Source organism: Sesamum indicum, linkage group LG12, assembly GCF_000512975.1.
Source record: "Sesamum indicum cultivar Zhongzhi No. 13 linkage group LG12, S_indicum_v1.0, whole genome shotgun sequence".
Lineage (NCBI taxonomy): Eukaryota > Viridiplantae > Streptophyta > Magnoliopsida > Lamiales > Pedaliaceae > Sesamum > Sesamum indicum.
The window spans coordinates 2,936,298-2,963,865 of NC_026156.1; the positions used below are offsets into that span (position 1 = coordinate 2,936,298).

Sequence of the window (27,568 nt, forward strand, 5' to 3'; positions counted from 1 at the left end):
AAAGAGTTGACTGCTTGGGCGAGCTAATGGGCTCAATGATTCAGATGCAGAGGATGACGACGACGACGATGATGTATGTTTTCTTATGTCAGTTTCTTAATGTTGTCTTGAGGAATTAAAATGTGATTTGTTTTGGTTAGTGAATATTAAAACAGTTTGAGAGACTAAGAAAATATCATCGTACTCAGAATTGTATATGACCTTCTTGACAATATGACACCTGAATTGAGGGTTTTTTTTTTTTTTGATGAATACCTGAATTGAGGTTTATATTGGCCATAAACATGAAATTTAATAGATAAATATGAGGTTGGGTAGCTTTACCTATTAAAATTCTTGCCTATGTCTTTCAGAAGCTTGAAGAAGTTCTATACAAGTTCATCAGTAAGAGTATAATTCTCTCTTTTTTGTTAGACGGAAGATGATATATCTCCAGTACTTGCCCCTAAGAAGGAAGCTCCTAAAGAAGAGCCAGTTGATAACAGCAGTCCTCTAAAATCAACTACTTCTGGGACTGGTCGTGGGACACCATCTAGTTCTAAGTCTTCAAAGGCGAAAAGAAAAAGCAGTGGCGAGGACTCAAAGTCAACTAATGGCGCACCTCTGAAGAAAGTGAAAACAGAAAATGTGGGTGATTGATTGTGTATTTTGATGGATATTAGCTTTTCTAGAATTTTCATTGCATGTTTCTGGGTGAATGTCCTCTGTTTTTTTGTTTTACTTATTAGAAGCTTTCGTTGCAATTCAGGAGGTAAAACCTGTGAAAGATGAGAATGTATCATCCACAAAGAGCAGTACACCTGCTAAAGGTGCAACACCACCAGCGCCATCAAAAAGTGGGTCAGCTGCTCCTACTGGACCAGTTACTGAAGATGAAATCAGGGCTGTTCTATTACAGAAGACACCAGTGACCACACAGGATCTTGTAGCCAAATTCAAATCTAGACTAAAGTTGAAAGAGGTGAGGAACTTTATTTTATTTTACCTCAAAAACTTCAGCTGTTAGTTTCTTTGCAAATTCATGATTTTCTTTCTCTGCAGTTTCGATTTATTTTTTGAACTTTGACAAGTTAGGTTCTCAGTGATTTCAAGGTTTCTCATTGGCTGAATGATAATTGTGGAGAATATCTTGGTCTTCCTTCTTGTTCTTGATCTTAATTTCCTATCGGGGTGGGTTGGGGTGGAAACCTTAAATGCATGACGACTGAAAATATTAACCAAAATTCATGAAATTATGGTGGTACAACCATTTCTGTGAATTGTATACCTATTCATCCCTTCTCCATAGATAACTAAGAGTTACTTTCTTTAGCAATAGTCAAAATTCCTCATCCCCATGCCTAATCTCTGTGTGTTTGTGTGTGAATGAGTAGCGGCTTTGGTTGAGAATTCTATTTATTAGTTTCCTTCATTTTTGTTGACTCTCTGAAAGTGGCGAGTAAATCACCCTATTAGGGGAGATTATCCCACTCTCTCTGGTGACAAAAGTAACATAAATAACCACTTTTATGTAGTTGATGGCAATGACTTGGTCACCTTCTCAGTTGTGTTGGGCAATTTAACCAAATTACATTATAATGTGGAAGTTGGTTTTAGCATTCACTATTCCGATCTATTGTGTATTGAGTGAAGTTTTGTGAATGCAGGACAAGGATGCTTTTGCAGCTATTTTGAGAAGGATATCAAAGATACAGAAGACGAATGGGGCAAACTACGTAGTTCTGCGGGAGAGATGATTTTTTGGTCTTTGACCAGTGTACCCTAATGTACCGTTCAAATTACATGCTTCTATCAACTCTCAAAATCCTAGCTGGAAACTTTTGGATTTCAATAGCTATTCTCTTGAATAAGAAAAACAGGGAGTTCGTATTTTCGTAGATTGATCCAAGCCACTAAGTGGGAGCTCCTTAGTGAAAGATGAGGAGAAGAGTATTGAAACCAAATGTTTAAGAAAGTGAACAATGTTTGATAATGAGATGCCGTATTAGCATGTCTTGCTTTGTTGATAGCGTATTACATACTTTGTTCTGGAGTTCTAATATTACATTAAATGATTTGTGATAGCATAGGTCCAGTGCGGAAAATGCTAGTCTTAAGTGGAAATGCTTGTTAAAGATCTGTGATCTATTATGCACTTCCAATAATTTGGGGTTCAAATTTTTGATCCTGTTATGTTCTACTGCACTTAGGTGGTGATTTGATAGACAATCCCAAAATGTCTATTCCAGTACTACAAGGCTCAATTGCATTATTTGGGATGATTACAGTTACCTTATTGTTAGTCTATTTATGTAAATTAGATGTGTCTTTCCCTTGATTAGGAGATCACCAATTTCAAGGGGATAAAAGAAAGGATAATTTGTACGTCCATGTTTTTGAGAAGGTGCATGTGTAATTTGTTAAAGATTAAGAATGATTTTTGTAAATAATATTAACGTTTCTCATAAGGATATGTATGGATAATTTTTATAAATAAATCATTGGCCAAGTGATGAAAATGGAGTTATTCCTAAATCTTTCTTTGTACAAATTGTAAGGCTATATTTGGATTTCAAAAAGGGAGTTGAGAGAAGGATACAAATATTTCGAAATACTTCAAAATTGAAATATTTTGTATTAACTACACCAATATTCTACCTAAAATTATAAAATTATACCTTTTGCGAATTCTATATAAAAATATAAGATTATATTATTTACAGGAAAACTTTCAACATCACACTCATAACCCTTTAAAAATAATACATTTCTAATTGATCGATTTCCATCAGAATTTGGACGTAATATATTGTTGCCAAAAAAAAGCTCAATAAACTTTCAATTTTATTACTTATTCAGCATTTTCCTACTAATACTTTTATGTTTGTAGAGAAGTAAATTTAATATTTATAAGTTAAAAGAATATAATTACAATAAAATATTCTCACAAATTATAGTCATGTAATCAATGTAATAGAAGTAGCCGTGAATTAGATTAGCAACATTGTTGTATTTATTACCTGAAAATATCTTATTCAAATTTCAAGTACTTCATATTGTGCATCAAGAAATAAATAAATACAACAATTTACACCAGCCCTAATATCGAATTATCCAAATAAGATTCGTTATTAGGTATTTGAAAAATCTTGAAGCCAAACATAACAAAGTTAAATAAGGTGACGCTACAACAATTGGAGTTTGTTCTGGAAAATAAGAACAAACTGCAACATAACTGGGAACAAAGGGGACTAACAGAAGTGATACTAAAATATTGGTGACCTGCTATACTTAGATGCCCATGTAGCAAATCAACCCAGCGAACAACACCGAGTTTAGCCCATTCAAATGGGTGGCGGCAGAGGGTGGCGGGGGCCTAAATGCCGGAGGGGGCTCAGTAGGCACAGGGGGTCCGGATGCAGGTGGTGGTTTAGTAGGCACAGGGGGGCCAAATGAAGGAGGTGGTTCAATAGGCGGTGAGGGGCCAAATTCAGGGTCAAATGGCCCAAGGCCAGGAGACGGCTGAACCGGAAACGGCGGGTCGAATTCAGAAGGGGAAACAACGGCAACAGGGAGCTTAAGGCCGTTTAGGCAACTGTCCGGGTTAGCACTGGTGAAGTAGCGGACACCTTCCTTCTCCAGGGCAACATGACTTACAGGGTCCGTATACATTCTGATAGGGTTCTTAAGATTACATGATTGGAATTCCTCCGGCGACTCAACCTCTACGATGCTTTCCTCTGCTCCTGCTGAGTGCTTGAACCCTACTCAAACAAAATTCATTATGTAAACAGAAACATAATAAAAAAAAGCATGCAGGTAGTAGAAGAGTGAGGTTGTACGTAGGTGCTTACATATTTTGTCACCAACCCTGAACACCCTCCCAGCTAACCAAGAACTGACATTAAAATCGGGTCCCCAACCACCCTCGCCGCCGACGACGTGGTGGGTTCGAGCCGAAACCACAGCCCCACTCAGAACAACCACCTGCACAAGAAACACAGCAGCCAACACATTGAACACTAGTGCAGCCATCCCACTTTTCTTCCTTGTACGTAAATTAGAAAGGCAAAAAGAGGAAGAAGAGAGGGAAGATATCCACAATTTCTCTTAGCTAAATTACACTAAATTAGTGCAGCACAGGATGAGATGGGATGGGACAGAGCAGTGAAGTTTAATAGCTCTATAAATAAGGTGGAAACTAATATAGGAGAGAGTGGTAGGTAGGTGCGTCCACTCTGCCCACCTTTCTCTAATTTCCTAAGGGGTGTGTGTGTAGATGAAATTTGTGTTCTCTTTTTTTTTTTTGGAGATCATAAGAAGAAAACATACGTGTGAGATTGTGGATTCAGCATTTACGTTACTAGACTGGTAATAATCCACGTGCCTCCTAAACTACATTCACCTTCATTTTCACCTACCACATACACACACACACACACACATCGACTCATTTATTTCTTCCCGCCGCCCGCTCCCTGCTCCCTCTCTCGGTCTTGACGCCTTTTCTTTGGTTTTCTAAAAATGAGTTGAGGTTTTATTAAATCTAAAATTATATTGAGAAATGCGATGAGTATTTAATATTATTTTATTAAAAATATATTTTGGTTGTAGTGCAAAGTTTTTTCATATATAGGTTGTTGGGTTGTGTTTTTCTCGAGGAAATCAAAATTATTGTAATAAATGTCAACACCATATTACTAGTTAGTGTTTTATAATTTTATATACACTCACAATTGAAAAAAGTATAAACTCAGTTCAAACTCAGGTTTATGGTATTCTCCTTCAAAATTGAAGCAAACAGAAAGATTTAGTAATTATTGGCAACATGTGATATAGATTACATATATAAATATGTAATTTTAAAAGGAAAATATGAAAGATGGATTAATTGTGGGGAAAAAGAGCATTTATTAATAGTGGGCAGGAAGTGTGGGTTCAATTAATTTGATGAGTAATAATTAATAATGGGGTTGGGGTTGGCTGCTACTTCCAAAATTTACTTGTCTATGTATACATATATAAATAGCATTAGGGTTTAGCTAATTAATATTTTGGAATTATTAGTAGGAAAAACAAAAAGATGAGTTCGATCATAAACTGCATATTTGGGGTTTTGTTGGGCAACCTCTGAAATACAATGTTGCCTCACTTTCATGCTTTCTTTACAGGATAATATTACTAGAATATATATATATTCTTTGAATAATTCCAGGAATCGATAACTAGAATTAGCCCAACTCAGTGGCTTAGGATTACTTGGTCCTTGGCTGGGCTTTTATTTGAATTAAGTTTGATTGGGCCTAATCAATCATAAAATAAATATAATATATCTATTGTATAATTAATTTATTTATTTAATTATACTATTAATATATTATACTTGTTATAAGTCATTTAAATCCAATCAAATTTTTAATTTGAATTAAAAGATGATGTGTCTGGCCATATCAACCAAGCTTTTATCATAAGACTACACTTGTCAGCTGCATGTGCCTGACTTATTTTGGATGTAAAGGATATTATAATTTAGATACCCCAAAGATTAATTTTATCCATTATTTTTTTAATACATGATAATAGCTATCTTACCATTTGGATCAAATAAAGAAAATAACATACAATTAATTGGTACTCCAAATTTAATTTCCAATTTTCTTATGAATCCATCCAACAAAGTGAAGAAAACACCATTTACTGGGAGTAGAATATTATAATATCAGCTTCCTCAGGCAACTTAAACCTCACCTTCTTCATCATCAGACAGTCTTCTAGTTTGCCTCGCGTTTCTGGGTGGTGTATGTGTAGCCGGTGGCCTCAGGCAGCAGAGCCTTTGTCCCATAATTTGGACAGGAAGGTAGCTGGTTAAGAAAAAATTGTACCAAGTGGGAAATGGTTTGCAGAGGTAGTGTAGATTGGGTTATAATGGTAAGTTTAATTAGTGTTAAGAGCGAATGATGGATGTTGCTCTGCTAAATTAGAATGGGATTCTTACAAAATTAAAGCGTGTTGCAGTTTTGTTTTGATCAGCATATGTCGTTGAACTCTCCAGAAGTGCATAATGTTAGATTGTTATCGGGTTAATTAGGAATCTCTCTCTCTCTCTCTCTCTCTATATATATATATATATATATATATATATACCAATTAAGATTATTACATCCACCACTAACATTATTCGAATTATATCATAGGACGATTGACGAGTGTATGTGGACAATAACTCGGCCAAGTTCATAAAAATCTAATGTCGTAAAATTTCTGTTTCAGGGGTGGTGATGATGTTAGTGCACGTTGTGGACTCGACAATCTTATCTTTTATTTTTGTGCTCCAATAATATGGTGATTGGGATTAACAGTAAGTTATGGATAAGAGAGATTCAATGAACCCGGTCTGGAATGAACTTAGCCGTTGCACTCACCTTACTTATTATCTACCCCAATCTCCAAAACAAAATTCCTAATATTCTATTACAACTAATTACCCACACAAACTTTAGCATTTCTAAAATAATATTAATTGATTTAGTTATTTTATTCAAAATACGAAAAATTAAATCAATTAGCCTTAGTAAAAATGTCCTACATCTAATAAGATGTTTCATAATTAGAGAAAATTCTAACTAAAATCGAATTTGATCGTATTTAAATCAATTATATAATAAGTACAATACACTTGTGGTATGATGATTTAAATAAAAATGATCAATTGCATGATAAATGTTTTACACTTATTTTGTGATTGGTTGAATTTGATTAAATTTTATTTAAAAAAGATTTTTTTTCAAGATTAGTAGTATATTAATTGACAAGAAAGTCAGTGAACACACTTAGTACCTGACTCAAGTGAAGATTGGTACACGTCATTTCATGTCATTCTTCCATAATTTTTTAATTATTAGAATAAATTAAGTTGGATGATATAACGAACCTGGTCTGATTTCCCGCTCTAAGTACATTGGATGGCCTTATTCTTCACCAATGGTTACTCTCATTTAATTTTAGGGATAATTGATTATATATAGATTTTTTATAATTTAAAAAATTATATATAATATTTTTTTTACATTTATTATCATTTAATAAACAAATTAATATTAGTCAAATTTATTGAAATTATATAATTCAGATAAATTTATTATCAATTTATTGCTGATCAAATAAATATTATGTATTAAACATATGCAGCCACTGAATGTCTTCATCCACACAGTGGAGTGACTCCATTTTAGGTCCATAAGATGTTAACATAGTTGTACCATAATCACGACATATATAGCGACATCATTTCTCCAATTCCAGACAAACCTTTTATTTTCTCTGTGTCTAAAAGCATAAAAGCATCCGCAATGGTCGATCGTCTTCCATTACTATCATTCTCTCTCGCAGCTCATAAACTAAAAGGCTAGATTCGAAAAGGACTACACAAGAAAGAAAATAATTAATTTACCACAACCGGCAGAAATGGTGAAAATTCCGGTGAAGTTCAGACGGGCGGCGGCGGCGTTCGACCAGGCAGCCAGGGTTAGGTCATGGGAGAGCAGCGGGACCGAGCACTCTGCGGATTTGTCTCATCTCGTGAACTCGTTTCTCGAGAGCGAAATCATGAGAGAGGAAAAGACGAGTGATCAAGAGGTTGATGATCAGGATGTGGATGGTGGGGGTGAGATTGATGATGAACAACCTGAGAACAACTCTCCGGATTTTGAGTTGCAGAATCTTTTGAAGATGTTATTTGATCGTGAGGATGACGGCGTCAAAAGGAGCATTCGTGCAGAGGTGGAGAAGGCGGTGGGAGAACTTGGCGGCGATGAGAAGTTGTCAACGGATTTTAAACGCCGGTTAATGGCTCGGTTGCGCAGCAGAGGCTTTGACGCCGGTGAGCTTTCGTAATGAGTTTTTAGCACACCAATGACTTAATTTGGGCTCATCACAAACTTCATTATTCCAAGTTAATTTTCTTTTTCAAGATCAATCATATTCCGTTAATTGCTTTGAAAGGGGTAAAAGTATTCTATTTTAATCTAATTTCGTGCATTCAAATTATAACTACGTAGGCCTTTGCAAATCGAAGTGGGAGAAAAATGGCCGAAACCCATCGGGTAACTACGAGTACGTCGACATCAATGCAGGCGGAAACCGATACATAATTGAAGTATCTCTAGCGGGAGAGTTCACAATTGCACGTCCCACGGGTCGCTACGCTTCATTGCTGGATGTTTTCCCTCCTATTTTCGTTGGGAAACCTGAGGAGCTGAAGCAGGTGGTGAGAGTCATGTGCAGAGCCATCAGAGAGTCGCTGAAGAGCATGGAGTTAAGCGTGCCGCCATGGCGATGCCTAGCCTACACGCAGGCCAAGTGGTTTGGCTCCTATAAACGAACAATTAAAGAAATTCCAAGCCTTAAGGTGCTGAAGGACTTGGGCTGGGATCGACTGGTTGGTTTCGTGCCGGTAAGGAGTGCTTCTGTGTATTGCAGGGAGGATTTTGCTGCTAAAACTACAGTTAGAAGTGGGAACTTGGATGCCATTTTGAACCGCTAGGAAATGGGATTGTAAATTGTACGCAGCAAGCTACTAGCTAAACTGATTATTGGGCCGGTCGGAGGAAGATGATGAAGCCAATTAAGAGCCAGGATAGAGATATGAGTTGCTACGGCCCATCTGAAGCAAAACTGAGGGCAGCCTCGTATGCAGAATTGGTTGATATAGTTGAGAAGATGTAAATGGCTTCCTGGTCGTATTTGATTTTGGAAACTAGGAATATTTTTCTAGAGAAGAAAGATTCTCATCAATCGAAATGGCTAGTCGGATTTGTATAGTGTTTTATTGCAATTTCAGAAATAAACTCCAAATTGATTTTTGAATTGATATAAAGCGTATGATATTCAGACCAACTTTTTGTTGATCACTAATTTTTATTCAACTTAGGCACATGTATTTTGCCACGGGATAATCAAAATGATAATTCAATCACTATCCTAGACACTATCTATTATAACGAAAAAAACACTACTTCTATCTATATAAAACTTCTTGTCATAAAATTATATAAAAGTCAATAACGACTTTGACATCCATATGTGCACTAATAATGGTAATGATATCATATACCAGCTTAATATTACAAACTATATCTGCAAATAACACCTTACTTTCCATGAATGAGAATCCCAGGAAACCAAAACCTGTTAATTTTGATTATCAGAGTAGTGGTTAAAGCTTAACTAAGGCGCAACACCCTATTCGAAAGAAGAATAGAAGTACAAGTCAGTTCATAAAACTGTATGCTCAATTACACTGCAAAATTTTCAATGTTAATGCCAATATTTTCCAAATTATTAGGTTATTCAACTAGCTGTAATCACGCGTGCGCATAATATCTCAAGAGAAAAAAAATAAGAGCATGTATATTAACTGACAATTACACCACCTCCCCCTTACACGTACAACCCTTGTAATTACCCTCCAACAAATAGTTCCATCTATTAATTTAGCAACATAGTAGAATAAAAAATTATATTTAATTTCAATTCCCTCATTACAAATTATTTTCATGCTAAACAAATATTTTCTAACTAATTTGATTAGAAAATCTTTTGATGACTTTCAATAAATATATAATATTCAATCGAATATAAACATAAACTTTTATTCAACTTTTTTGTTGATGTCTATAAACTTTGTAAATTTTATTGATAGGTGGATTTATTTGTTGGACAGTAAAATACATCAAGAATGCTAAGTGTAATTTTCTAAATAAAATGAGAAATGCATGTCATATTATACCTTTTCTCAAGTGAGGATGTTGTAATTATCCCTAACTTTAATGAATTATATGATATATTGATGGTATTTAGTTTACCTTGATGAGCTACAAGGGAATGTTGGCAAAAGAATAGAAGCATTATTCATTAAGAAGCCACAAAAGAGTCTAAGTTGCCCGAGCATAATAAGATACAGTGAACACATAGGCAATCTTCCAAGAGACTATAAAGAAGAATGTAAATATCAACGATAGGTGCTTGCTGCAGAAGCATGAAGATCATGTGTCTTCTTGAACAGAAGCTGTGGCATCTCTTCTCCCACAAAGTCTTCCCAAACATGTGTCGTTCGTTTGTGAGTTCTCAGCAACCAGGTAAAGACAGAACAGGCACAATCCTGCAACAAGAGCAGCAAGTATTCCTGAGCAATTTCAAAGAACTGGTATGGGATAATTTGGAGGGAGACCTTTATGAAAGAACAAACACTAGGAATATGCCAATCAGAATAAAAATGTCCTTTTCTCGTCAATAAAGATTGCGTGGGAAAGTTAATATTACAAGAAAAAGGTTGTTAAAAGATCCACCAGCCAAGAAACTGCTTAAATTCTATGGTTCCTCAGAAGATCATGCCATCAACCCAAATCAGGCATTCTCAAGCAGTTTTTAAAGGGCCTATCAACAGTGTATGCAGCAAGAACGCAACCGGACAACTCATAGCAACAATACAACTAAAACACATCATATAAAAGCTTAAGCTGCTATATTCAATCTAGTTGTCGCCAATCTGGGGCAAGAATAACACAATAGCAAATGATGCAGTAGTCAGAAGATGCAAGTTCATTATACAGTATGCACGGTGGGAAACATAAACTCACCAATATAGGCAACGGTGACGCCTGAGATTGCTCTACCAATGACAGAAAGCACATAAAGACAGGCGACCACCTGTGGCCCAACAGAACAAAAATCAGGATTCTCTCTGCAGATGCAGCAATGGGAAAAATAAACTTTTTTGTTTGCAGTCCAAGTATTCAGTTGGAACAGAATTAAAGTGAAGAAATCGAAGGATGTAATTGTATGTTTGGGAACCCCACCTTGAGGAAGAGGCGTTTGTCATGACCGGTGGCGGCGACACGGAGGACGGACTCGGCGGCGCCGAGGGTGTTAGCCAGGCAGGCGAAGAGAGAATTAGCGGCATCTTGTGAGATCTGCCAGTGGAGCGGGTCAACGGGAACAGCAATGTTCATGTGGCGGAACAGAAGACCCAGGATCGCCAGCGAACAGAGGAGAACGATGAAGACGTCGGCGAAGAGAGACACAACGCTAGAATTTTGGTAAGCGCAGTGGTAATACACCAGCGTCCCACTCATCAATCCCATCAGTGGCCCAACAACCGCCACCATTACAGACGAGATTACCTATTCTGCTTTTTCTTTGTTGTTTTGCAGTCTAATTCAATCAATTCTGCTTCTATACCGAATAAACAGAATTTCACCTCACCAATTAAAAACAGATAGAATTACATCGAAATTCAACTGCAACCAAATTTTGCACGAAATTGTGCAATTTAATCAAAAAGAAAAGAGAAATGGAGAAAAAAGATGTGAGAAGTTCGGTAAGCAGATATGTCGACAGAAACAGCCACCGGCCAGACAACTTCTCCCTATTAATAAATAGGACTACAGCCGCTTCTGGCAATCAAGAACAAAGGGTTCATCATTCACCCTGCCTTGGACTACATGTAGCCTTCTTTTTTGACACTTTTCAAAAATAAAAATAAAAATATAAAATTGAAAGCATGGCTAAAATCCATCTGATATGAATGAAGACGAGAAGAAAAGTGTTTGATGTTGATCAATTGAAAAGTGGAAACCCTAATCATTGATCGGTGGTCGGAGCTTGTGAAATTGACCGAGAAAATCCATTGGACCCGACTTGGGCCCAGTGGTAGCCCTATTTTTCACATCCCCGAGGCCCGTCACGGCTGCTAATTAATTTCTTGGCCTTCACTTTTCCCATTTATTTCAATCAGGAAATTAAGTTGAAAGATTTTAGGGATTATTATTAGCCAAATTACAGCTGCCTTCCCTATAATTTAGTATAATCATAAATATTTTTTAATGTTTAAAAAAATTATAAGAAGATTTAATTTTAACATCATCTAATAACGAACACATTCCATTAACATCCATTAAGTTTCATATAATTTTTGAGGTAACTGTCAAAATATCATTTGAATTATGAATTATAATTTTATATATTTTTTTAAAAAAATTAAAATATCTTTATAGACTAATATACCCTTTAAATTATTTATTTTACCCACCTTCAATCTTTTTTATAATATTTTTTTCCAAGTCAAAATCTTGATTACAGTTAATTAGTTGGTTAAGTTTAGTTAGTTAATTGGTTTAGGTTCAACTGTATTTAGTTAGTAGGAGTTAATCTCAGTTATATAAGCTTCTTTTGCTGAGGTTTGGATGTAACGAAGAACTCATTTTCCTACTTTGAATACACTCTGTTTTGCTTATGGCTTCTTCACAGCAATCTCTGTTCTTTAATTCCTATTCTGAGAAAAACTTCTAAACATCGCCCGCAAGAAAAACTGCATTAGTTTTTTATTGTAGAATGATGAACTACAATGAGTGCCACCGTTTGATTCAAGAATCAAACCCCATAACGGCCTAAATTCAACATTTGCATCGTTGTCCACGTTATAACACAAAATTACATGTTTGATGGCACTAGAATAGGATGGATCAGCTCTACTGACCAGCCAAAGCACTTGGGATGTGGCAGATGAGTCGAGAACAGGTGTGATAAAGAATGGAGAGTGCCAGCGGTGGACAATCATCGATGCCCACCTTAACCTGAAACCTCTCGTCCACGATTGGTGATGGTGTACAAAATGTTACTTCACTAGCGGTAATTGTTGGGGTTTTCTTTGCTTTGGATGAGTGGGACGCCGTCTTCTCGCCAGGTGATCCGCTCTTCACATAATGCTGCTGATACCTCCACATATAATTTATGCTCCTGATTCATATCAGTTAAGCATGGTCAACATAAGAACAATGTAGAATCAGCAAGAAAAACCCATAGTATTTGAACCAGAAGGAGTTTCTATAGCTACCAAGTGAACCACAAAGTTTTCATGTTGTTCCTCGAACATTTGATCATAAAGTTGAACATGACAGGCACAAGAATAAAAGAAAAAGAAAATGATGGAATGTTCATGAGTTTGGCAGACCTCATGGAGAACCCTTGCAGCTAGCTCCTCAGCTGTATCCTTTGCAAGCACAGGCACCACCCTCTGAGCAAGGATACAACCCGTGTCATACTGCTCATCAACATAATGGATAGTAGGACCAGAATACCTATACAAACGCAAGGGACATAACACTAAGACATAATTAGTGAAACAGTTTCAGTTAACTGACCAACCAGACATTATTCTTCAGCTTATTAAGTGATGGAATTAGCTCAACAGGTTTTGCTTACTCAACCGGTGTTGGTAGGGTAGGGGGGAGGGGGATATTTTATTCTGGTGCTTTCCACTTCTTCCTCACTGGGCTAGTGGAAAGTTCACATTGTTTCAGTAATTAGATTGTTAACACTCATGGAACACCGGTAAAACACGGAAGACAGAAGAAAGCATATGGAACCTAGAGACTTGAATATTCTGTACTACTTAGAAAAGCTTCAGTACGCATCCACTGCTCAAACCAAGCCGGCATGAGGGAGCAGAGAGGGGAGAAAAAAAATATAAAGGAGTTGAAATGGTACTAGATCTTTATACCTTGCTCCAGAAGCAATGACTGCTTTATGCACCTTCATACCATAATACCCTTTTCCACCAAATGCAGGAAGAAGAGATGGATGAATATTCAGTATGGCCTTTGGATAAGCTCGGATCAATGCGGCAGGAATAAGTTTGAGATAACCAGCTAAAAGAATGAAGTCAACTTTTAAGGACCTGTGCACAAGGTAGAAGCATAAAACTGAAATCGGTGAGAAAAACTGACAGAGGAAAGAATGCTGCCGACATTTTTATGGAAGGGAAAAGAAGAATTTCTGTTGTTACAACAAAATAATATAGATAAACCAAAAATAACACTGACAAACAAAAAAAGCTATAAGAATCACATGGAAACATAAAGTACCATGTGAACAATAGTCATAAATATAAGAACACAAAAGCTTTTGAAACTAATTTTGTTAATCTGACTAAACGAGTGAATGTTATAAAGTCCATCACTTTGTATAAAGATCATTTCTTTTGGACAGGTAAAAGAGTATCAAAATACGAGTACAAGCGCAGAAGAATTTCTACGCCATGTCTACATGAATGCCAAAATACACCATGCGCAGTAAAAACCATGTTCTACCATGGCAGACAACTTGGAAAATTGAAGTAAATAAAAATAAATTCTTACAATACTAAACTATGGGAAGAACTCTTTTTTTTTTCGGCAACTTGAATATTAGGCTATGGATTTAGCATAGAAGTAGGTCAGTGGCTCTTAAATTTATCAAAGATTTCCATTAGGCTAGTCGTAAGATGCACATCCAACAAAAATATCATTTTAAAACTATTTAACAATAACATTGCAGGAGGAGACATAATTTACCAGTAAAAATCTATTTTTTCTTATCTCACTTTTTACTAGAAAACAGAGCAGACGAGCATTTGAAGTATAAAGGGAATTCCCAGCTCTTGCTTTCTTTCCTACCTTTCGATGCTAGTTAGCTCTTTAACCTAATATTTCATTAGGTCCATAGCTAGACCGATAAGTCGCATCTAAGCTGCTTATAATTCTTGCCCCTCCCCGAGGGTCACTTCATTCCCGAATTCAAAAATTGCAGATATTCAGGCCTGGTAGCCTAAGCACAATATTTAGCAGAGCGTTGAACTAGAATAGTGAAAACGCAAATCTGAATAATCAGCACGCATTACACGATCAGTTTCAAAAAAATAAACATCTTACTTCAATGCAATTACAAGGTCTTCCGCAGAAAACACATCTTCCTTGTCTTTCCTTGTAGGAAAAACAATAACAGGAATACCCTTACAGCACGCATACTCTGCACCTCCACAATCTGCATCATATATGACCATATGATTGTATAACAATTGCGAATAAATCAGAAAAAAACAATAATGCGATAAAATTTGCATTCTTGATAAGTTATGAATAACATAAACATCAGACGCCATGAATTGCAATAAAGTTTAAAGCTTTAACAATCAAGAATCCTCTAAATCATCTACATCACAAGCTAGCAGCTAAAGAACACAGAAACAAGAAGAATATAAATGAAGAAAAAGCAATGTCATGAATCATCTACATCACAATACCATGTTTATTAGTGACCAGAACAACAATGTCACCGTGTACGGACCCATTAAGTGTGGCCTCATGAATCGACCTGAAATTGGAGCCTCCGCCTGAGACAAACACCGCCAAATTTTTCCTTCTAATTTTGGCTTTTGGCTTATCTTCTTCTACATCAGATATCCCTTTACACTCGGCTTTCTGGGCCCGATTTCTACACCGTTGCAAATTTCTCTTGGTGTCGGAATGAAAAGAACAATCACATTTCATAGAAACCCATTTCGGAAAACCGATTTCAGACAAAAAAGGTACGGCTAACTTGGTGAATAAACGGGCTTTGCGGGTTTGGACAGAAGAAACGGTAGGATTGAAAGACCCCCTGAGAATTACGTTTTGGATTTCCATTCAAACTGAAATTAGCAAAAAACGTAAATACAAATCCAGTAGGGTTTTACGGTCATAGGCAAAGTGGGGTTTATGTAATCGAAATGGGTTATGGTCCTCGTTAGAATTTAATACGTCCAATTTTTTCGGGTGAAACAAAAATAATAATAATGTTTGCTCCGATCTCTTGTAAAAATTAAATATCTTAAACTATAAACGGAACTAAGTAAATAATTTATCTTACCCCGTAAACAATTATGTTAATTATTCGAAGGATTGGGTACACCAAGTTGTATATATGATCTGTTAGATCGTGATAAAATAACCAATAATTCATAGATTTTTTAGTTCGCATGCAAATTTTTAATTGAATCTTTAGATTTATAAACACATCTCGTTAAATAAATATAACTCTTTATGTCCGATATTATTGTGTATAAGATTTTTTATTTTTAGTCTTTAATTCTTAAGCTTTAAATTATTTTATTTGTTGGTATTATTAGAATACACTTTTTTCCAAAAGATTGAAAGTAGGTTTAAAATGCAAAAGTTTCATGAAATGTAAATGTATACTGTATCATTCACTTGTTAATTTTGGGGTCAATGAGATATAAAGCATAATTGAAGGAGTGAAACGTATTTAACCCAAAATAGAAATCGTGTGCGGTGGTTATAGGTGAGATACCACGCAGCGCTTTATTTATACGAAACTTATGAGAAGGGAAACACGCCTTGTACTGTTGTATCGTAACAGACCATACGCCTGAGTTCATCTAAAACCAATCGGGAAAGCAGCCGCCGGTAATCGTCGCCGTCGCGCACGATACTTTTTTAATGGAGGGAGTAGGGGCCAGACTCGGTCGATCATCGACTCGTTACGGCCCCGCCACCGTCTTCACCGGTCCGGTTCGTAAGTGGAAGAAGAAGTGGGTTCACGTGCCGCCGTCGAGTTCCAACCACCACCATCAGACGTCTGCAAACGGAACCGTTAACGGCAGTAACGGATCCTCCCACCTCTTGCTCTATAAATGGACCCCGATCACTCCCAGTCAAAACAAAGACAGCAATAATAGTAATAACGGTAGTGATAATAGTAATAATGGCAATGCTGACTCCAAGACTTCAAATAAAGACGACGCCCCAGCAGCAGAGGAGCCTCCGAGGAGAAAATTCAAGTATATCCCGGTATTTTTCTGAATTTTAACGTGATCCCAATTGGTTATATTGATTTCATATTTTGATTGTGTTCCTTGTTTGCTGTTGTGGTTATAATTTGGTATCGGGCAAAGCTAAGTCTGGGTGCAGAATTGAATCTGATTCGTGATTTATACATGAATTCTTTCGAAGGGTGAGCGACGACTTGGGGTTGTTGACCTATATCGTGGTTCGGGGTTTTTTTTTCATGCTGTAATGTTATAATTTGGGGATCAATTTAAATTGATTGACTGATGTGTTCGGAAAGTTTGATTACAGAGTTCCAGGCAGAGAAAATTTTAGTTTTGTTGGTGTTTTTTCTAATTAATTGGAGTAAGTTCCTTCTTTTCTTTCTGCTTTTTTCTTATTGACCTGATTAAAAGTTCAATGTTAGAGGGAAAATAATTTAAATTTTCAGACAGAGGGCGAAAATTTTATGCTTCCCACTTGGATGACAATGCAAGCGGGTTGTGAGCCATTGGATCATATATGATGATGTCCCAAAGTGAGATGAAGATTACGGGAATCCAATGGCTCATAGCCTTACTTTGGTGGTCCAAGTGGGTAGCTTCTAACAACTTGAGGCTGAGATGACCTTGTTGCTTCCCGTTGCAGTAATCTTACTTGTGCTGGAAATTGAGCATGATTTGATTATTAAAGCAAAACTCTGAGCTAGGTAGATGTCTTTAATTTCTGTGGCAAAACATTTTTTATATCAATGGGGGCTTTATGGAAAAAGATATTTATTGGAATATCTTGCTTGTTAAGAATGTTGAAGAAATCACGTTGACCAGTTTGTCCTCACATGCCCTTTAGTTCTTATTAATTATCAATGCTCAAGAATCTAAAGCGAGCACATTAATGTGGCTCTGCATGTACCCCGAGTACAATTGTTTGTGCAAGCTCTCATCCGTGTATGGGTGTGCGTGCATGCTTGTGTGTCGGTGGGGACTGGGAGGAGTGGGTGTATAACCATTGTTCTTGATTGGTATATCAAGTACTAATAGAGGGCGCATTAATATGTCAGTATCACCCTATTATCTAAATAGTTCAATCATCTGATTCTTGGGCTGGAAATCTGAAGTCCTATACTCAAAGCCCGGAATTGAGAACATAATAATCTTCTGTGTCAGTTAGTCACTGTTTTTTACTAGAATGAAACATAAAAATATAGTAGAGGCATGACTGGCATTTAACAGTAACATCAGGCAGCAAGAACCTGGCTATTGTATCAGTTACCCTGTCTATTTACTTTCCTGTCTCTCCCTCTATATTGTTCTCCTCCACGGTTGGCAGGGACAAGCTCTGTTGTTGGACTTGTAATTGCATATAGAGAGGCATTTTTTTTCTTGACGTGCTCTTATGTTTATATATATGTCAATTGAAGGCATGCAGCATTTGTTTTTGGGTAAAAATATGGTATCCATATTTCCTTAAATTCTTTGTCCAATGGTGGCTTATTTGTTTATTGACTAAATGCCGGTTTAATGGATTTGCTCTGTGTGCTATTGGATCCATAAAGTTCCATGACCTCTTAACACAAGAATGCTGAGGCATTGTGATTTCTAGCTGAACATAGGTTCCAAGAGTTGAATTTCATTTTGTCTTTTATTTCTGGAATTGTTGGATAGATTATTGTGCTTGAAGAACAAATGAATGAGTCCTCAGAACAAATTGAGGAAGACGCAAAGCCCGTTGAGACTGACGCATTGGAGGCGGCCTCCAAGGGACATGATGAAAAACCTGACATCAATGATGTGCCTATGGATGAAAGCCAGGTGATTAACATAGTCAACATTCTATAGTACAGGATGTTTGAGCTCTTATAATATTTTAAAATATCTAATAAGATGTTTGACTGCATTAGAATACTAAATTCCACTCTTGTGACAGGCTCAAGAGAATAATCCTGTGGAACGGCATGATCTGAATGAAAGCACATTAGATTTGAGTTTGGGCTTGAAGGCTCATGATGGAGAAAATGAATCTGATCAAAAAGCAGATCAAATGAAAGACAAGCAGCTAGAATGAGTGAGCTCCACCATTACTGAACAGTGACAATCGCAGTACCAAGAAGTGCATTGTATCTTCCAAGGAACTCTGTTCTTCGGCATATTTAGTTACTGGTACTTTGGTAAATTCAAACCACTCATGGCTGTAACTTTAGTTTCATTTATTGCTTCCCTTGTTGAGGCGATGGCAATTTGTATTGGTTCCATCACCTGGGAGATGCAATCACTATTTTTTACACTGATGATCAATGAAAAACTCCCTATTGCAATTCGGAGGTTCTTTCATTTTGAACACCATGTAACGAAAATACTTTGGCAGATTGACTCTGTTACAAATTTGAGATTTCCAATTTGTCAATCAGCACATGAGTTTACCCTGTTCATATCTTCTTCTTCTGTCATTTTTCTTTTTCCTGTTTTGTCACTTTGTCCGTCTACTTAAACATCCATCATTCAGATTCTCTATATATTGTTAAAAAGGTATTCACATAAAGTTCGTATGTTTTATTATTTATGATTCGGTAATAGGGTAGAACTGCATTATCTTACGGACACAAAATGCATTCTGGTGTGCATTATTGTCTCTTCCTCTTCACAAGCAGTGCTTAATTGAACAGCAAGTAGATACCGTTGTGTGTAAGAATTGCCTAAGACAGACATGAACAGTATTTTAAAGACCATAAATTCAAAACCAGAATTTTAAACAAAGACAAGACCTTCATATTATTTTCCTTGATGATCCAAGATCAATGCTGACTCAAGTACAAATATGAAAAAGGACTGAAACGGAAGTGAAAGCAGCTTAAACAAGGGCAAGGACAAACAGGCCAATCAGCCAAATCAAGTCTAATGCTAGTAGGAGAATAGACAGAGAAGTTGATTTTTTTCATCATTCTTTGGCCACAGCAGCTTGCTCCTCATTGATGTAATCGTGCCTGTAAGCATGAAGAAATGGATAATATGACAAAAGTATCTTGCACATACCTCAGTTAACAATATCAAAGCACAACATAATATGCAAAACAGACTCACTTTATTTTTCGGGAAAGCTGATAAATGCCAGTACCGGCCATTACAATGTTTACACTGAAGAGGTTCCAGTTCTTCTGCAGTCCATAATAATGAAAGAGAAATTTATTAGATGGTGTAAAACCAAGAGTCTAATACAACAGAACTAGATGTAGAGAGAGGCCCAAATTACTTCACCTTGGGATTTGTTTGCCCAAGAAGGAAAGCTATAAGCAGACTCTCTCTCACACATCCATGTTCCAACTTTTTATTCTAAAATGACTCTTATGCATACAGTAAGAAACTTTACAAAGATCACAAGTCATAAGACACCTGTCATAATTCCTAATTTTCTCAACCCAGCAGTAAAAAGTACATATATAGTTCAATATTTTGCTACTTCTCAACCTCCTATCCTATCACAAAATTAAGGTTAAGAAAACGAGACAAACAGAGGGCACTTGCGAATCTTTCCAAAACAGAAAGAAAAGTGATTATCCTTCATCTAACCAATTCTCTGCACTAGATCAACAAGTTATAATGCACTTAAAGTTAAATGTACCATAAGTAAATTAACTTCCAAAACAAGGAACATAACAAGCGGCTACAAATTTAATCTGCAATTCTTCAGGGAATTTGGTTTAACAACCTTTTGAGTGATAAGATTTGATTTGCTTGGAACAAGAGTAGAGCAGCTGATTTTCCAGGAAAAGGGCTTGAGAACAAAGAGAAAGGGACAAATATTTTTGGCTGCCTTTGAAAGTCACTGACATAGACTATTAGAATTGCCACTAGACAATTGGCGTACAATTTTACTGCCTCCCAGTGTTCTCTTAGTAATAGGATCTGAAACTTCTAAAGGATCTGACATAAGGCGATACGAAGTTGGTAAAATGGTACTGGATTTTCCGCAACTTTGCAGTCTAATCATCCGCATAGAAAGCTATCTTGGGACTTAAGTGCAGAGAAGCCAAGCAGTTAAAACTTTTGGATCAAACTATCAAGGTACCAGAACTGGTGACCAAATTGTTTACTCCCATCATACAAAGACATATAAAAAAAATAACATTTACTGCCCAGCTCTGACATAGTATATTAACAACTGACTTACAGGGGTAATAACAGTGCTGTAGCGTGACCAGATAATTCCAGTTGCTGTAACAGCTGAAAAACAAAATCATATGATTAAACAAAATCAGTGCAATGAAAGCCTAAAGAGAATATTTTTTCATGCTGATGCGGTATGGAAAATTGAATTAGTAAAACTGGTAGAATCATAGACCACCTAAATAAAGGTCATTATTAGATGTATTCATCAGATTTACAAGCCCATATAATAAACAGTTGAGTCATTTAAGAACTTACCAATCTGCTGGGGATATGAAACTTTCTCTGGGGGTTTACTGAAGTCAGCGAAATTGGCTATGCTAATGCCCCACTTGAAGGTCGGTGCCCAGAAATGAACTATGGCATAAAACATTAAAAGCATAAGTCATCTGCTGCAACATCAATAAAGGCTGTTAAAAAGATCAAATCTCTACAGAAAGAGAGAAAAAAAAAGGCATAAGCAAACTCAATTTCGCAGTCTAAATGTGCATCCCACAGCAAGAAATGTAGTCAAAAGCAAAACTTTTAGAATCGTAGAACTATACAAACAATGTAGTTAAAAAAAAAATCCAGATAGAGAAGTTTCTAAACTTAGTGTCATTTAAGTGTTCTATTTCAAGATTACAAACCTTACCAGGATGTTCCAGGACATGATCACACCCCATATAGACAAATTTATATATTTTACGATTATTGTAGCATTTGAAGCAGGAACTATGTACTACTGAGATGATAATAGAGCTACTAACTATATTTATCAATTGTACATCAGTCAGAGTGGAAATTATTTGGAATGCTTGAAAGTGGATTGCCAGCCCAAACATCACCCCCAACATAATAAGATTTTTCACCTAGTCATGATTTTCGGCCCCTTTGATATCGTAAATCTCCATCTTCCCCAGTTGACCACCTTTTCAATTTTCTTCTAAAATCACAATTCAGTTTGCCCATCCAAGTGAAACCATATAAAAGGAATTCCAAAATTCGATCCTTCCCCATCTAATATAGGCGGACAGGTACGAAAAACAAACACCCCGCTAGCAATAAACACAAAAACAAAACACCATACGGACACAACTATTACAATAAAAATACAAAGACCCCAAATTTCCTATTAATCAGAATTATCTGGGAAACGAAGATCTGAATATGAGAAATCACCCCACATCTACCGTATTCATTAAAGAGAACAAAAACAGAAGCAGAGCGTCTCCGCAAAAAATTTAATTAAAGACGAAAATAGAACTGACTGGTTTTAGGGCCAGCCGGGTGATTCCATAGTGCTTGCAGTTTTGATGTCGCCATTAAATCCCTCTTTCTCTCTCCGATATTTGTGAGTGCTGCGAGTTCTACTGCTGGGAATGAGTAAATGAAAATGGGCCAACCTTCAAAGAGTATGGCTAGGCGCTTTTGTCTCTATCATTTTTTTTTGTCTCCTTATAATTGAATGAATAGTTAGGAAATTTTTCCAATTTTAAATTTGTTTTTATTTTCTTTTAGAATTGACCACTTGAAGCAATACCTGAGGTGGGAATCAACTTTTAATATTTTAATAATTTCCCCATTTTTTTAGGGTTTCGCACAATATTGACGATTAGATGCTTTCATTATGTGGTTGTTGGAGTTGGGAAAGATATAAAATTGAGGATGGTTGGTGAATGATTATTTAGTGAGGTATCAACAGTTGAATTACACTTTATTTGCATGTACCGTTTATATAAATAAAAATAAGCAATACTAATAAGGGATAATTACATCTTTTTCCGGATTTCCATGAAATTCGATATAATTATATGTAAACTCTGTATAATTTAAAAAATTACATTACTGAAAGGGTTCTTTTGCCTATCTTTTAAAAACCCCTTTATTTTCAAAAATTCTGCGCAAAATTCCCCTTTCGTTAGAAGTTAATAAAAGGTGAAGTGTACTCACGGGTAGTTCGAGTGGGCATGAAATTTTTGCGAATTTTGACGATTTTTTGCTGTGAAATGACAAAAATAGCCATATATTATGCTTAAAATTACCATGATTAAATATATGCGTTTTAACTTTGTTTTTAATTGATTTTTCTTAATTTTCATCCCTTGTAATTAAATGTATTTATTTAAATATCAAAATACCAAAAAATTGTATATATATATTATAAGTTTATAATTTAAATTAATATTACAATACAAAGAATATTATGTTTTAAAAATAATATATTATAACAATATAAATATTAATGGACAACAACAATAATATTTTAAAAACTAATTTATTAATATTTAATTTAAATATTTTAATAAATTATTTACTATAAATAATTTAAATTTAATTTACTAGTATATGTATTTACAATGAAATTTTAATACTTTTTTATTATTTTATTATTTTAAGATTTTAAATCATTTCTTTTATCAATCTCAAAATTTTATTTTAATTAAATTAATTTTTTAATTTATTAAAAAAATTAGACGACCGCAGTCCATGGAGATCTGGTGATCGCCGCGGCTGATCGCCCAAACTAGGGGGCGACATCGCCGTTGCTCCCCTCTGCATTGGACGTGGAGAGAGGGGTGGGGTGGACGGCTGGTGGAGGGGTTTGGGGTAGGCGAGGGGTGGAGGGGATGGGGGAGCCTGGTGGCAGGGGGTCGGAGTTAATTCTATTTTATTTTATTTTTTGTAATTATAAATATAATATATATTAAAAATTTTAAAATTTTAACTCTTAATAATTTAGATTTAATAGTTGAGATGTATTGATTAAATTTTACGATTGTTATGTAAAAAAAACAATTCAATATTCATGAAAAAAAGATATAATGATAATTCATAAAGGCATAATGGCTTTTTGACAAAAAAATTGACGCCATTAGCTTCAATTAACGGTGAGGGGCAAGTGTGGTATATTTAAGAAAATAAAGGGATCTTTTTGCTTATTTTTAAAACACAAGGAGAAATTTTTAGCTGACTTTTAAAAACACGTAGGGTATTATGCAATTTGACTTGTACAATATTATCATGTGTTTTTCTCTTTTCGTTACTAGTATATTTTTTTATCTAGTGAACTTTGTTTCTTATTTATAATTTCGGCTAAATAACATCAACATCCCATGAGATTTGGGATAATTATAAATACATCTATATTAGATCAAAAATTATATTTACCCTTCTTGATATTTGTTGCGTCTTATATTTAACTACACCGGTAAAATTTTGATGAATTTATCACATATTATTCCCAAATTACCCTTAACAAAAAGTTTAATTATGATTTGACAAACTTTTTATTTGGACCAAATTATAATATTTTAAAATATTAATGGGGTTAAATATTATAATCTCACTTACGTTGTATTTAAATATAATTTTATTTTTTTGCTAAATTGATTATTTTTATCCATTAAATATTACGGAGATTATCTTATATATACATCCACACCTGTTCATCCGAGGACAGTCAGGAAACACGAGAAGACACAGGGGCTAAAGCGTGTAACGACAGGGAAGTGAATAAGTGCGCCTTTTCCGGAGCATTAGGAACTTAGGAGAGTAGCAAATAGCCGCGGCTGACTCGTGATCTCTGCCGCCATGGATCCACAGAGCCAGACCACCTCACTGCAACGACTCCAAAACGTCGAAAAGGCAAATTCTTCGTATCTCTTTAATTAAGATTGATGCATAAATTTTAGCCAGTTAATTTAGTGTAGTTAAGCCAACAATTTATCATAAATATGAAATTTACTGTCTTTGAGTTCACAGAGAATAGTGAGGGTATTGGAGCTCGCAGGAGGGGTAATGGAGGAAATGGCGAACCCTAGTGGCCCGAGAAAGGAGCTTGTTAACAATCACTGCAGTGAGTTCATGCAATTAGTTAAGGTTTGCTGCTTTTCCCCTTTTCTCCTTCAAACTATTGTGATTAATTATCTTCTTTATTACGTTTTTCTGAGGCAGTTGGAGTCCAGTTACAGTTTATGAAGGGAAGAGGTTTTGGGAGGTTCTAATTTTTGCAATTCAGGGGTTCTGAATTTAATGGATGGATAAGAGTAACTTTGTGTTGGCCTTTTATTTTTTGATTTGTTTAAATAGGACATTCAGATGACGCTTCGGGAGGAAATTAAAAGCGCGTGCGAATATCGTCCATTTGAGAAGTGTGACTATGTTCCGAGAATATCCAATGAGATTTGTTACAAGAAGCTAGAATATGTCATTGCACAACTAGATGAGATGAAGCAAACTGTCGAGGAATATCATGATGCAACTTCAGGTTAAGCATTGTGGAATTCTAACCAAGCTTGCTTCATGGTGCTTGGTATGTTCGGCAACTAGATTTTGGTTCTTTTGTTTAGAGTTGGCAGCATATATCTGTAGAACTGTATGTTCTTTTCACTCTTAAGTACAACAGGATTTAGAATCAGAAGTAATGTGTTTAAGCTGTAAGAACTTGCACATGTTGTACTGTAATCTAATGTGTTAGGAAAATATATAACAAGAATTGTTTTTAGGTTGATTGAGATGAGAAACATTTTTACTTAGAAATACAAATTTTTGAATTTGACTCTTGTTTCAACTGGTTTTCTCTCCTTTTTTCCTTTCATTTTTCTCCTTGTTTACTTTCTCAGTTGTCAGTTCCAAGTTCATTTGCATTTCTGATGTCTGTTTCAGTTTTCATTTCTGTAAGTCCCCAATGGTAGGATGCTGTGTGGAATTCTAGGAGCCATATTCATTCTCAAAACACTTAAATGGATAGACGAAGGATGTGATTTGTTACCATAGATACTATTGTGGAAGAGATGTTCAAACTCTTTTATTCACACTGATTTTGTTTCTAGGAAAATAGTTGTTGGGTCATTGTTTATCAGCGAATTTAAGCTGTTTGTTCTTCTTGTTGAATGTCTGCTGCGTTGATTTCTCATGTGACGCCCTGCAATTTGCTAGTATGATTTCCTCAACTTTTCCTTTAATTGTTTGTCTGCACCATAGCTAGTATGTGCTGTGTAATACTTAAGCCATGAAGCAGTAGTTTAATAGGTTCACTGTCATTCAAGCAAGTGAAGCATGAGATATATTCTATGGTAAAACATAGTTAAATTCTTGACTATTTTTTGCAGTGCCTAGTTCTTTCTTTCTTGACCATTTAGTTAACAAGTCAATTTAATTTATTTTTCTTTCTCTGTAGTCGTGTTTATTCTTATTAAGTATTAATATCTATTTCCGCTTGCCGTTTATAAGTTCAACACATTTTCCTGTAAACTTGCATTCAATGATTCAATAATGGACCAATGAGGCTCCAGATGTCCCAAAAACTCATTCTGTTATTTTCTTTATTCGTTGAAAGACAGGGTAGAATTCATTATATGAAATAACACTCTATTGCTAATTCCTCTATTCATGCCACTCTTTATCTCTTTAACATACGGGCATGGCTGAGACTTACTGCAGCTTTGAGTAAGAGCAGGTGCTCGAAATTCTGTTTTTCTAGTTTTTTGTTATGTTTCTGGCCTGTGGAATTGTGTATGACACATCTTTTTGAGGAGATTCAGAGAACAAGGATTAGACAACAACCAACATAAATGGCCAAGAAATTCAATTACTAGTATTTATATAAACTGGAGGTGAACTTTTATTTGATGGCAAAAGGATGAGCATCCCTGTTGGAGTACAGTGATGCAGTTTTCCATTCTGAATCTCTTATGACAAGAGATCTTTCACTTATCAATTTTACTTAAGCAAGTATTCTTCAGCATGCTCATCCATGTGCGAATGAACCGACCGGTTCACTTTGGCATAGTTCATCTTCCGGCTACTTCTGCTGTAAAGTCTTGATGCTTTAATTGGTAGAACTCCTTTCTTCTGCGATGGATCTGTTGGATTCCCTCTTCGTAAGGCATCATAGCTGATAAATTTTGTTTCTGATTCTTGAAGCAAGAGGGAGCATATCAGCAGGACGCTGACAACGATGCCTATGGATTTTGGGATAGCCATTTAGAAGTATCTCTCTGTTCTGAGTTGGTTCTGAATGCTCTCTTGAATGGGGTTCGATATAAAGGCACTACCGTGGGGAAGAGAACGGTAAGGAGTTAATGAGAAATTCCTTTGATTAGGTGACAGGTAGATGCTGATGGTAAATTAAATAAATCTGGTAAGCATTATTGTAATCGTGAGACATATGTCGTGAGCTGTATTGTACAAGGTTTTGAGTTCATTAGAGCCCGTTACGGGAAGTTAATGGGAGGGGTTGTATTATTTCTTATGTAAATTGGTAATTTCATTACCTTAGAAAAAGCTGGTTTGGGATGAAATGCAGCTACCTTTACTTTCTAAAATTCTTCTTCTTGCGGAGCAGGCAACAGAGTGGTGGAAGACTTGAGAAGTGAATTCTGCTCTTGTTGACTGGTTTCACTTCTATGGGATAACATTGTAACTAGTGCGCATTCGCCTACAAAAGAATGCAATCAGCCTGAGGTCTCTACATACAACCCGGCTATATTGTGTTGCTATCAATCAATATTGAGATAATCAAACTCTAGTAGTTGCATAAAAAGTTATTACATTTTCCTATCAGATCTTAAACCTTAACGTATAAGATTAAACTCTAAATTGGCTCAGATTTAGCCCATTTGCCACTAGGGTTATTGTTGGCAAGACTCATTAACAATAGAGGCAAAATTATACTTTTAATCCATAGAACATGGGTCAATATATTTTTAGTTTTTTACTTTATGGGGTTTTTGAAATGATATTACAATAAAAAATTTTGACACGTTGCGAGGACGGTGAGCCGACCAATATTGGGAAATGATCCCA

General features: G+C 35.8%; 8 protein-coding genes across 9 annotated transcripts in view; 4 read left to right on the plus strand and 4 right to left on the minus strand.

The window, feature by feature from the left end:
- LOC105175278 (transcription initiation factor IIF subunit alpha) overlaps positions 1-2,027 on the plus strand; it is a 5,605-nt gene extending 3,578 nt beyond the window's left edge. Inside the window, 4 exon segments of the mRNA XM_011097665.2 lie at positions 1-73; positions 415-627; positions 749-961; positions 1,647-2,027. The exon segment at positions 1-73 is cut by the window's left edge and continues 71 nt beyond it. Of these exon segments, the coding sequence (XP_011095967.1) occupies positions 1-73; positions 415-627; positions 749-961; positions 1,647-1,736 (589 nt within the window). The 3' untranslated portion in view covers positions 1,737-2,027.
- LOC105175279 (cucumber peeling cupredoxin-like) lies at positions 3,080-4,162 on the minus strand. Its single transcript, XM_011097666.2, has 2 exons — positions 3,834-4,162; positions 3,080-3,743 (listed from the first exon to the last, which is right to left on the minus strand). The coding sequence occupies exons 1-2, from the start codon at positions 4,012-4,014 to the stop codon at positions 3,271-3,273; spliced, it is 654 nt and encodes a 217-aa protein (XP_011095968.1). The 5' UTR covers positions 4,015-4,162; the 3' UTR covers positions 3,080-3,270.
- LOC105175280 lies at positions 7,250-8,637 on the plus strand. Its single transcript, XM_011097667.2, has 2 exons — positions 7,250-7,858; positions 8,037-8,637. Exons 1-2 carry the CDS (start codon positions 7,444-7,446, stop codon positions 8,519-8,521), a joined length of 900 nt encoding a protein of 299 aa, XP_011095969.1. The 5' UTR covers positions 7,250-7,443; the 3' UTR covers positions 8,522-8,637.
- Positions 9,863-11,622, minus strand: LOC105175281 (reticulon-like protein B22). Its single transcript, XM_011097668.1, has 3 exons — positions 10,836-11,622; positions 10,617-10,686; positions 9,863-10,138 (listed from the first exon to the last, which is right to left on the minus strand). The coding sequence occupies exons 1-3, from the start codon at positions 11,142-11,144 to the stop codon at positions 10,023-10,025; spliced, it is 495 nt and encodes a 164-aa protein (XP_011095970.1). The 5' UTR covers positions 11,145-11,622; the 3' UTR covers positions 9,863-10,022.
- Positions 12,338-15,603, minus strand: LOC105175282 (phosphoribosylglycinamide formyltransferase, chloroplastic). 2 transcript variants are annotated; one of them, XM_011097669.2, is made up of 5 exons: positions 15,098-15,603; positions 14,727-14,838; positions 13,538-13,714; positions 12,989-13,115; positions 12,338-12,774 (listed from the first exon to the last, which is right to left on the minus strand). In XM_011097669.2, exons 1-5 carry the CDS (start codon positions 15,477-15,479, stop codon positions 12,661-12,663), a joined length of 912 nt encoding a protein of 303 aa, XP_011095971.1. In that variant the 5' UTR covers positions 15,480-15,603; the 3' UTR covers positions 12,338-12,660. The 2 variants fall into 2 exon arrangements, with proteins under 2 accessions (XP_011095971.1, XP_011095973.1); XM_011097671.2 differs by having other exon boundaries at positions 15,142-15,278.
- Positions 16,161-19,047, plus strand: LOC105175283 (uncharacterized protein DDB_G0285917). The gene is made up of 3 exons (XM_011097672.2): positions 16,161-16,643; positions 18,284-18,430; positions 18,546-19,047. Exons 1-3 carry the CDS (start codon positions 16,293-16,295, stop codon positions 18,681-18,683), a joined length of 636 nt encoding a protein of 211 aa, XP_011095974.1. The 5' UTR covers positions 16,161-16,292; the 3' UTR covers positions 18,684-19,047.
- Positions 19,326-22,200, minus strand: LOC105175284 (mitochondrial pyruvate carrier 4). The gene is made up of 5 exons (XM_011097673.2): positions 22,030-22,200; positions 21,038-21,136; positions 20,784-20,836; positions 19,697-19,770; positions 19,326-19,599 (listed from the first exon to the last, which is right to left on the minus strand). Exons 1-5 carry the CDS (start codon positions 22,082-22,084, stop codon positions 19,554-19,556), a joined length of 327 nt encoding a protein of 108 aa, XP_011095975.1. The 5' UTR covers positions 22,085-22,200; the 3' UTR covers positions 19,326-19,553.
- On the plus strand, positions 24,227-27,059 carry LOC105175285 (mediator of RNA polymerase II transcription subunit 11). The gene is made up of 4 exons (XM_011097674.2): positions 24,227-24,406; positions 24,524-24,640; positions 24,851-25,073; positions 26,687-27,059. The coding sequence occupies exons 1-3, from the start codon at positions 24,353-24,355 to the stop codon at positions 25,031-25,033; spliced, it is 354 nt and encodes a 117-aa protein (XP_011095976.1). The 5' UTR covers positions 24,227-24,352; the 3' UTR covers positions 25,034-25,073; positions 26,687-27,059.

What these genes read in the sequence shown, in the direction of transcription:
- LOC105175279 (XM_011097666.2), bottom strand. Translation starts at nt 4,014, where the DNA reads ATGGCTGCACTAGTGTTCAATGTGTTGGCTGCTGTGTTTCTTGTGCAG. An exon ending in CAGGGTTGGTGACAAAATAT is followed by an intron (nt 3,744 to 3,833) that starts GTAAGCACCTAC and finishes TTGTTTGAGTAG; the next exon opens with GGTTCAAGCACTCAGCAGGA.
- LOC105175280 (XM_011097667.2), top strand. Translation starts at nt 7,444, where the DNA reads ATGGTGAAAATTCCGGTGAAGTTCAGACGGGCGGCGGCGGCGTTCGAC. An exon ending in CAGCAGAGGCTTTGACGCCG is followed by an intron (nt 7,859 to 8,036) that starts GTGAGCTTTCGT and finishes ATAACTACGTAG; the next exon opens with GCCTTTGCAAATCGAAGTGG.
- LOC105175281 (XM_011097668.1), bottom strand. Translation starts at nt 11,144, where the DNA reads ATGGTGGCGGTTGTTGGGCCACTGATGGGATTGATGAGTGGGACGCTG. An exon ending in ACAAACGCCTCTTCCTCAAG is followed by an intron (nt 10,687 to 10,835) that starts GTGGGGTTCCCA and finishes GTTGGGCCACAG; the next exon opens with GTGGTCGCCTGTCTTTATGT. An exon ending in CGTCACCGTTGCCTATATTG is followed by an intron (nt 10,139 to 10,616) that starts GTGAGTTTATGT and finishes CTCTTGTTGCAG; the next exon opens with GATTGTGCCTGTTCTGTCTT.
- LOC105175282 (XM_011097669.2), bottom strand. Translation starts at nt 15,479, where the DNA reads ATGGAAATCCAAAACGTAATTCTCAGGGGGTCTTTCAATCCTACCGTT. An exon ending in TCTGGTCACTAATAAACATG is followed by an intron (nt 14,839 to 15,097) that starts GTATTGTGATGT and finishes TATATGATGCAG; the next exon opens with ATTGTGGAGGTGCAGAGTAT. An exon ending in CTGCAAGGGTTCTCCATGAG is followed by an intron (nt 12,775 to 12,988) that starts GTCTGCCAAACT and finishes GATATGAATCAG; the next exon opens with GAGCATAAATTATATGTGGA.
- LOC105175283 (XM_011097672.2), top strand. Translation starts at nt 16,293, where the DNA reads ATGGAGGGAGTAGGGGCCAGACTCGGTCGATCATCGACTCGTTACGGC. An exon ending in GAAAATTCAAGTATATCCCG is followed by an intron (nt 16,644 to 18,283) that starts GTATTTTTCTGA and finishes ATTGTTGGATAG; the next exon opens with ATTATTGTGCTTGAAGAACA. An exon ending in TGCCTATGGATGAAAGCCAG is followed by an intron (nt 18,431 to 18,545) that starts GTGATTAACATA and finishes CTCTTGTGACAG; the next exon opens with GCTCAAGAGAATAATCCTGT.
- LOC105175284 (XM_011097673.2), bottom strand. Translation starts at nt 22,084, where the DNA reads ATGGCGACATCAAAACTGCAAGCACTATGGAATCACCCGGCTGGCCCT. An exon ending in CCCGGCTGGCCCTAAAACCA is followed by an intron (nt 21,137 to 22,029) that starts GTCAGTTCTATT and finishes TTTATGCCATAG; the next exon opens with TTCATTTCTGGGCACCGACC. An exon ending in CAGCTTTCCCGAAAAATAAA is followed by an intron (nt 19,600 to 19,696) that starts GTGAGTCTGTTT and finishes TCATGCTTACAG; the next exon opens with GCACGATTACATCAATGAGG.
- LOC105175285 (XM_011097674.2), top strand. Translation starts at nt 24,353, where the DNA reads ATGGATCCACAGAGCCAGACCACCTCACTGCAACGACTCCAAAACGTC. An exon ending in GACTCCAAAACGTCGAAAAG is followed by an intron (nt 24,407 to 24,523) that starts GCAAATTCTTCG and finishes TTGAGTTCACAG; the next exon opens with AGAATAGTGAGGGTATTGGA. An exon ending in AGTTCATGCAATTAGTTAAG is followed by an intron (nt 24,641 to 24,850) that starts GTTTGCTGCTTT and finishes TTGTTTAAATAG; the next exon opens with GACATTCAGATGACGCTTCG.